This window comes from Pan troglodytes, chromosome X, assembly GCF_028858775.2.
Source record: "Pan troglodytes isolate AG18354 chromosome X, NHGRI_mPanTro3-v2.0_pri, whole genome shotgun sequence".
In the NCBI taxonomy this organism is placed as follows: domain Eukaryota; kingdom Metazoa; phylum Chordata; class Mammalia; order Primates; family Hominidae; genus Pan; species Pan troglodytes.
The window spans coordinates 141,328,432-141,337,388 of NC_072421.2; the positions used below are offsets into that span (position 1 = coordinate 141,328,432).

Here is an 8,957-nt window from a genome sequence, read left to right on the forward strand (position 1 = left end):
TATAAATATTAAAAATGGGTAAATTACATAAAATGGAACTCAGCAAAAAGGACAACTGAATGTACAATAAACATTGAAAAATTGAAGTTACCTTTTTTCACTGTACATATAGGACAATTTAAATTGTAAGCTTAGTATGACCAAGAAATGGTGAGCATGTGTTGAAACAGGAAGGTTCATATACTCCTTGTGGAATTATAAAATTGGTATCATAACTTGAGAGAGCTATTTGGAAAAAAAATGTTAGTTTGTAAATGTGTATACCCCAAGGCCAGGAAATTTTATTCATCAAACATGATTGCGAAGAAAAGAATTAACAGGTTAAAATAATAAAATAGCCTCTAAAAGATACACAGAAACGATTGTAGAAATCCAAATTAAACAGAATATGAAGCCCAGAAAGCAGAGAAAATATTGAGATGACAAATTAAATTAATGAAATTAACAATAAAAAAGTGTTGAAGAAAATATTCCTGTGGTCAAAAAGAGCCAAATATGATTAATGCAAATGTGTCTCATGAATTGCGCAAATAATACAAAACAAAATTTAGACTTATTTTGGGAAAGTTCTTGCATTTGTAAGACTGATTTTTTATTCCTACAAACAGTTCAGTTGAGAAAAACAGATTGACGGCAAATGATCAAATTCAGTTCTTTTTTTTCCTTTTATTTTCATTTCTATAATTTTTGAACACTAGAGGAACCAGATCTACAGAAGGCTGAGAGAGAAATTTTTGTGAATGGGAAATTACATACAGAGCCAAATGGCACTTACGAAAACAACAACAGCAAAACTTTCTTTTTTTTTGTTTTTTGTTTTTTGTTTGTTTGTTTGACAGAACCTTGCTCTGTTGCCTAGGCTGGAGTGCTGTGGCGCAATCTCGGCTCACGGCAACCTCCACCTCTCGGGTTCAAGAAATTCTCTGCCTCAGCCTCCCGAGTAGCTGGGATTACAGGCGCCCGCAAGCAAGCCCAGCTAATTTTTGTATTTTTAGTAGAGACGGGGTTTCACCACCTTGGCCAGGCTGGTCTTGAACCCCTGACCTTGTGATACACCTGCCTCAGCCTCCCAAAGTGCTGGCATTACAGGCGTGAGCCACTGCATCTGGCCGATGTTGAGCATTTTTATATGCTGTTGGCTGCTTGTACACCTTGTTTTAAGAAGTGTCTGTTCATATTCTTTGCCATTTTAAGTGGATATTTTTATTCTTTCCTTGTTGATTTAAGTTCCCTGTAGATTCTTGATATTAGACCTTTATCGGATGCATAATTTGCGATTATATTCTCCTATTCCGTAGCCTGTCTGTTTACTGTCAGTAACTTCTTTTGTTGTGCAAAAGCTCTTTAGTTGAATTAGGTGCCACTTATTACTTTTTGTTTTTGTTGTAATTGCTCTTGGGGACTTAGCCACCAATTCTTTGCCAAAACTTGTTAAGAAGGTGTTTCTTAGGTTTTCTTTTAGCGTTTTTATAATTTGAGCTCTTACATTTAAGTCTTTAATCCATTTTGAGTTAATTTTCATGTATGGTAAGAGGTAGGGGTCCAATTCATTATTCTGCATATGACTAGCCAGTTATCCCAGCACTATTTATTGAATAGACACTCTTATTGTCAATGCTTATTTCAGTAGATTTTGTGGAAAATCGGATTGTTGTAGTTGTGTAGGTTTACTTCTGTGTTTTCTATTCTGTTCCACCGGTCTATGCATCTGTTTTTGTACTTGTACCATCTTTTTTGATTACTGTAAACTTATAGTATGGTTTGAGGTTGGATAGTGTGATGCCTCCAGCTTCGTTCAGCAAACTGAATCCAGCAGCACATCAAAAAGTTAATTCACCATGACCAAGTAAGATTTATTTCTGGGATGGAAAGTTAGTTCACCACATGCAAATCAGTAAATATGATTCACCACATAAACAGAATAAAAAACAAATCTCATACACTCACCTCAGTAGATGCAAAAACAACCTTCAATAAAATCCAACATTCCTTCATGATAAAAATCCTCAACAGATTAGGCATTGGAGGAAGTACATCAAAATAACAAGAGACGTTTATGACAAAGCCACTGGCCACATCATACTAAATGGGCAAAAGCTGAAAGCCTTGCACTTGAGAACTAGAACAAGACAAATATGTCCACTCTTACCACTTTCATTCAACATGGTAATGGAAATTCTATCCACACACAGCAATCAGGAAAGAGAAGGAAAAAAAAGCCATTCAAATAGGAAAAGAAGTTAAACTATCTCGTTGCTGACAATAAAATTCCATACATAGAAAACCCTAAAGACCACACCGAAGGGCTTCTAGGGCTGATTAATAGATCAGGTAAAGGTTCAGGATACAAAATCCATGTAAAAAAATCAGTAGCATTTTTATACACCAGTAACATTCTAGCTGAGAGTCAAATCAAGAACATGATCCCATTTACTATAGCCCCAAAGAAAATGAAATACCCAGGAATTCATCTAACCAAGGAGTGAAAGATCTCTACAAAAAAAAAAAAAAAGAAAAAGAAAAAAAAAAAGAAACTACAAAACACTGCTGAAAGAAATCAGGGATGACACAAATAAATAAGAAAAATTCCATGGTGGATGTAGTTAAAATGGCCCTACTGCCCAAAGCAATATACAGATTCAATGCTATCTCAATCAAAATGCCAACATTATTTTTCACAGAATTAGAAAAATCTACTATAAAATTAATTTGGAACCAAAAAAAGAGCTTTAATTAATGAAGCCATCCTAAGCAAACAGCTTTGAAAAAAAAAAAAAAGGAAGGAGAGTGAATGGACCTTTGATGAACAGAATGACAGACTATGGCAGAAACAATGTTCCTCACCTTGCAACACTAAAAACTCACATTTCCCAGCACTCTTTCCCCTTGCATCTCAATGAAACCTTGTGAATATATGTTATGTTGAAGGAAATGTTCTAGAAATGAGGTATTGTGTTCAGAAATTGAGGTTTTTTAGTTGTTTCAAAAAAAAAAACAGCCTATCTAGACTAATACAAAGAGAAACACATAAAACATACATTTCAAAGAAAATTTAACAAAATCTAGGCAGAAACATCATGGAAAACATAGCAAAATGAAAACAGATATTTTAATGTTATTACAAAGTTGAGGACAAGCCTAAATGCATTGAAAGGGAATAAAATGTTTACCTTATATTTGAAATTATGTACTGAATAATATTTCATCAAAATATAAAATATAAATTTATATGCATAGTAGAAAATGATAAAATGCAATCATACATAGAGTGCATTACACAGCTTGCTATATGTTTGCTAAATGAAATTGGTAAACACAAATGATATAGATTTAGTGACTGAACAATTCTACGTTCCACTGAATAAAATTAAATTCTATTTAATTAATGGAATGTTTTATGTGTAAATCTATTTTTCCATTTATCCGTCTAATTGCAAAATTCCTTTCTGGCATACAGATATCAATTTTGTGAGTTTCTGTGAATTGCGCTATACAGAAATTTCAATAAATTCTGAAATTCAGATTTAGGAAAGGCCACACATTGGGACCCTAATGTGCTTATATTTAAAAATAATGATGTGAATTAAAATGAAATACCCAAATAGATAAAAGAGAAAATTTTTTACAAAATTATTTTTTAGGTCAAAGAAGAAATTATAACTGTAGTTATAGATAATTCTAAAAAGAAATCCAAGGAGAAAATTAGGTGTCAGATCTTCATCATGGGGTTGAAGTGGTGTTTGCTAAAATGTAACTGGCCAAGCCATAAATAGTCACAGTGTTCAGTAAAATATAATTAGCTTCATTTGACTTCACTACAAAATAAAACAAAAAAAGGAGCTATAATATGTAAACATTAAAGGTAATAATTATAAAATAGCAATGAGAAAAATATTAAAGTATGAATTTTAAAAGATAAAACATAAAATTGATTTAAAAATATAAAATCATAGAATTAATTTTTAATACTATATAACTATATGTTAAAATTTCAATTAAAATAACAATTTCTAGGAAACCTGATAAGTGGAAAAAAGAGATAAAGCACATACATACAAACTTATAAATGTTAAAATAACCACAAATAATGTAAAATTATGATAACTAGCTATATAAAACTTTATACTAATAAAGTTAAAAGTCTTGAAATTGATGATGTCTCTAGGAAAAAGGTAATTCATGCAAATGTTTTCAAGACATAGAAAAATTAAGTTATTATTAATTGATTTAAATTAAAATAAGAGAAAAAGGGCCACATTTAAAAATGGTACCCACTCCAGAGGTTTTATAGGAGGTGATTTATTTGAACGTATTATGGAGTAACTAATTATCACCCATTTATGGTGTTATAGGACTCAAAAAGCTATGAGCTCTTTTTGAACTCAACTCATTTTGTAAACATAATATCTCCTTGAAGCAAAATGCAAAATATTATTCATTGTTTTAATCTTATTTCTACACACAGAAATACTTGCACTGAATAAAATACTACTAATTCTAACACAGAGCTATAATTAAAGAGCAATCCATTATGAACTAGTAGGGTTTTTTTTATTCTTGAAACTTCTACTTATGTAGTTCATCACATCAAGAGAAAAGGAAGCAAAACCATATGATCATCTTGGTAGAGTCCAGTGAGGCATATGTAAAAAGAATTTGTATCTATCCCTCATATAATATAGTTAATGAAAAACATAAATATTCTTAGATTCATATGATGAATCATATCTAAAATTTACTTATGAAGTAAATACAACTTAAAGATAGAATATAAAATCTTATTAAATTCTAGAGAAACAAGAATATAGTTCCTATCATCTCTAAAATTTAACTTTGTAAGTTATATTTATTATAGAGAAAAATAAAAATTCTCAAAAAAGACAAAAATGTACTCAAATAATATGATGTTCAATCTGGAAAATTTAAGAAAAATGACTTTTTTTTTTGAGACAGAGTCTGGCTCTGTTGCCCAGGCTGGAGTGCAGTGGCGCGATCTCGGCTCACTGCAAGCTCTGCCTCCCAGGTTCACGCCATTCTTCTGCCTCAGCCTCCCGAGTAGCTGGGACTACAGGCACCTGCCACCACGCCCGGCTATTTTTTTGTATTTTTAGTAAAGACAGGGTTTCACCGTGTTAGCCAGATTGGTCTCGAAATCCTGACCTCGTGATCCACCCGCCTTGGCTTCCCAAAGTGCTGGGATTACAGGTTTGAGCTACCGCGCCTGGCCGAAAAATAACTTGACTTTAGTTTCAAACTACAAGATGGTTCATTAACATGGTGAGATTAAAAATTCTTTTAAAATCCCATGCACATATATTTCGTATATAGCTGTTTAATACATGATTAAATGATATTACATTTTAAGTAGAAATAAAAGTATAAAGTACTGGACGAGACCAGAGGCCGAACTCAGGTTCTGATGGCCGGGCTGCCCCACAGGATCATCAAGGAAACCCAGCGTTTGCTGGCAGAGCCAGTTCCTGGCATCAAAGAAGAACCAGATGAAAGCAACGCCCGTTATTTTCATGTGGTCATTGCTGGGGAATCAAAGGATTCCCCCTTTGAGGGAGGGACTTTTAAACGTGAACTATTACTTGCAGAAGAATACCCAATGGCAGCCCCTAAAGTACGTTTCATGACCAAAATTTATCATCCAAATGTAGACAAGTTGGAAATAATAAGTTTAGATATTTTGAAAGATAAGTGGTCCCCAGCCCTGCAGATCCGCACAGTTCTGCTATCGATCCAGGCCTTGTTAAGTGCTCTCGATCCAGGCCTTGTTAAGTGCTCCCAATCCAGATGATCCATTAGCAAATGATGTAGTGGAGCAGTGGAAGACCAACGAAGCCCAAGCCATTGAAACAGCTAGAGCATGGACTAGGCTATATGCCATGAATAGTATTTAAATTGATCCAATCATTAAGTGTGCATCACTTCTCCTGTTCTGCCAAGACTTCTTCCTTTTTGCTTGCATTTAATGGACATAGTCTTAGAAACATTACAGAATAAAACAACCCAGACATCTTCAGTTATTTGGTGATTAAATGTACATTAGCAAATCTATGTCTTGTCCTGATTCACTGTCATAAAGCATGAGCAGAGGCTAGACGTATCATCCGGATTGTTGTGAAACGTTTAAAAGCAGTGGTCCCTCCCTGCTTTTATTCATTTCCCCCATCCTGGTTTAAGTATAAAGCACTGTGAATGAAGGTAGTTGTCAGGTTAGCTGCAAGGGTGTGGGTGTTTTTCTTTATTTTATTTTTTTGAGGGGGGTAAGTAGTTTTATTTTAATTTTATGGGCTCCTTTCCCCGCCTTTTTGGTGATCTAATTGGATTGGTTAAAAGCAGCTAACCAGTTCTTTAGAAATATGCTCTCTATCCAAGTCTAACTTTATTTAGACACTGTAGATGGACAAGCTTGATTGTTTGAACCAAAATGGGAACATTTAACAAGCATCACTGCCCTCACTAATAACATTGTGACTTTGCTGTCAAGTGTAGAGTCCCCCCTTCAAAATAAGCTTGTGACCATTTTGTATGGCTTGTCTGGAAACTTCTGTAAATCTTATGTTTTACTAAAATATTTTTTGTTATTGTAAAAAAAGTTTAAAGTACTAGGTAATTATAAGAAATGTGAAGTACATATAGGAATAAAAATGATTTAATGATAAATGAATTGGGTAAATGGAGAAAATTGCTTGAGGTTGAAAAGACTGAATGTAATAAAAATATCTATTAGAAAAAGCTAAAAGCAATGACAGGCAGGGAAAAAATTATATGCAACAAATATAGAAGGTAAAATATACTTACTATATAAAGAGCTCTTATTAATAAGAAAGAGTTCTTGTCAGTAATACAAATTCTCCAAGAATACATGTGTTATATTGCTTTACAACATCCTTATATTATTATTGTCATTGTACAGATAAGAAACTGAGCCACTTTAGAGCTCATGAACATACCTTAGATTTCTCAGAAAGTTAGTGGTAGTCTAGGTATCCAAATCCTCATCTGCCTGAGTTAAGAGCTCCTCTCTATTGTACTGTAAGTCAACATTTGTTAATTTATTAATATTATAACTGAGCCTGATTCTTCCTATACTTCTGCACTTGCTGTAAATTAACCATTTTACAGGATAATGCCTCTCTCAACACTAAAATCTTTATAATTAATCTATTTATGTAGCCATGCATTTTAATACATTAGAATCCCAAAGCCCTGCAATAGATTTTTTTATATTTTATTTTACAATAGCTAATAAAGTTGATCAAGTAATTATTTATTTAGTTGCTAGTATATGACATATATTAGCCTAGGTATTAGAAGATTGAACAAAAAATAGACAAAGATCTCTTTCCTCGTGAAGTTTTATATTTTAGTGGGAATGAGATAGACAATAAACATAAGAGGCAAGATTGTTATAGAAAATATTAAAAGGACAAAGAGGTGTGGAGAATAATTAAGTTAGGTAAAAAGAATAGATGGTGATGAAGGGTGTGTGTGTGTGTGTGTGTGCTCACACGCTATTTTAAATAGTTTGATTAAGGCAGACCTAAGTGATATGGAAAATTACTGTACAAAGGTTAAAAGGGTTTGAGGGAGATATCCATGAGGATATCTGGAGTTAGAGCGTTTCAGATAGAGGGGTCAGGCAGTTCCTGAGATGAGAGCATTTCTACCATGATACAGAAAGAACAAGGTTCATGCGGTTGGAAAAATAAAAAAAGTGAGCAAGAAGAGAGAGGAATCAAAGATGAGGTTCCAAAGCTAATGGAATTTTAGATCCTGTGGAGCTCTGTAGCACATGGAAAGTACTTGGTCTTCTATTTTGCATGAAAGTCATTAATCCATCGGATGTTATGAGCTGAGGAATGATATGAACTGACTTAAAACAGAGTCATTCTGGCTGCTGCTTGTGAATCGATTGCCTGGGGGTGTGTGGAGGGGGAAGAAAATGTAAACTTTTAGATTAGGTGGGTCTCAAAATAATTCAGTGAAAAAACAGAGTAATGATCTAGCTCTAGCCTATAGGTGTGGATTGACACTCAATGAAGAAAAAGAAAAGAAACTTATATATGATTATTACTTGAGAATATACAAAAAGTTTGAAGCTTTAGAAAATTGAGAAAATTTACTGTGTTTTCTTCAGATTGATGGCTACTTCCTGTATCTACCCCAAATGACAAAATGCTACTGATTTATATATATTTTATGCTCTGTGTAAAAATTTAGTAATTTGCAGGTGTCATCTTCCTCTATCCCATTTCCTCTGTCAGGGCTGGGATTTGTTTTCCAAACTACATGTGAATTGTCTTTTTTTTTGACGGAGTTTCACTCTGTCACCCAGGCTGTAGAGCAGTGGCGCGATTTTGTCTCGCTACAACATTCCCCTCCCAGGTTAAAGCGATTCTCTTGCCTCAGCCCCTGGAGTAGCTGGGATTACAGGCATGCGCCAACATGCCTGGCTAATTTTTGTATTTTTAGTAGAGACAGGGTTTCATCATGTTGGCCGGACTGGTCCCGAACTCTTGACCTCAGGTGATCTGCCCACCTCAGCCTCCCAAAGTGCTGGGATTACAGGCATGAGCCACCACCCCTGGCCATTTTAATTTTTAATTAAGTTTTTGTTTTTCTAGCCTATTTCTAAACTCCTATCGATTTTTAGCCTATTTCTAAACTCCTATTGATCGTGAAGGTTAAAAGTATCCTCCCATTTGTCCCATGAAGTCCGTAGATATCACATAAAAACTGGACTTCTCGAACTCATGCTTTCACCAGTTATTCTGAAAGACTGTGATCCGTATCAACCCAAAGGATAACAAAAGTTCTTATGGCTACATTTAAAGCAAATTCAATTTTATATTTTTTAATGCAAAATTTGAGGGAAATAAGGGAAACACCTAAAGGCAAGGTCTTTGATTTAGTTGTATACTTTTTTCCGAACTTAAATAACATGG

At 34.0% G+C, this 8,957-nt stretch overlaps 1 protein-coding gene across 1 annotated transcript; it reads left to right on the forward strand.

Moving 5' to 3' along the window:
• Window positions 1–5,419: 5,419 nt before the first annotated feature.
• UBE2NL (ubiquitin conjugating enzyme E2 N like) lies at window positions 5,420–6,240 on the forward strand. The gene is given in 2 exon segments (XM_024353191.2): window positions 5,420–5,737; window positions 5,739–6,240. Coding segments are annotated over 2 exon segments (486 nt in total). The 3' UTR covers window positions 5,907–6,240.
• Window positions 6,241–8,957: the final 2,717 nt, after the last annotated feature.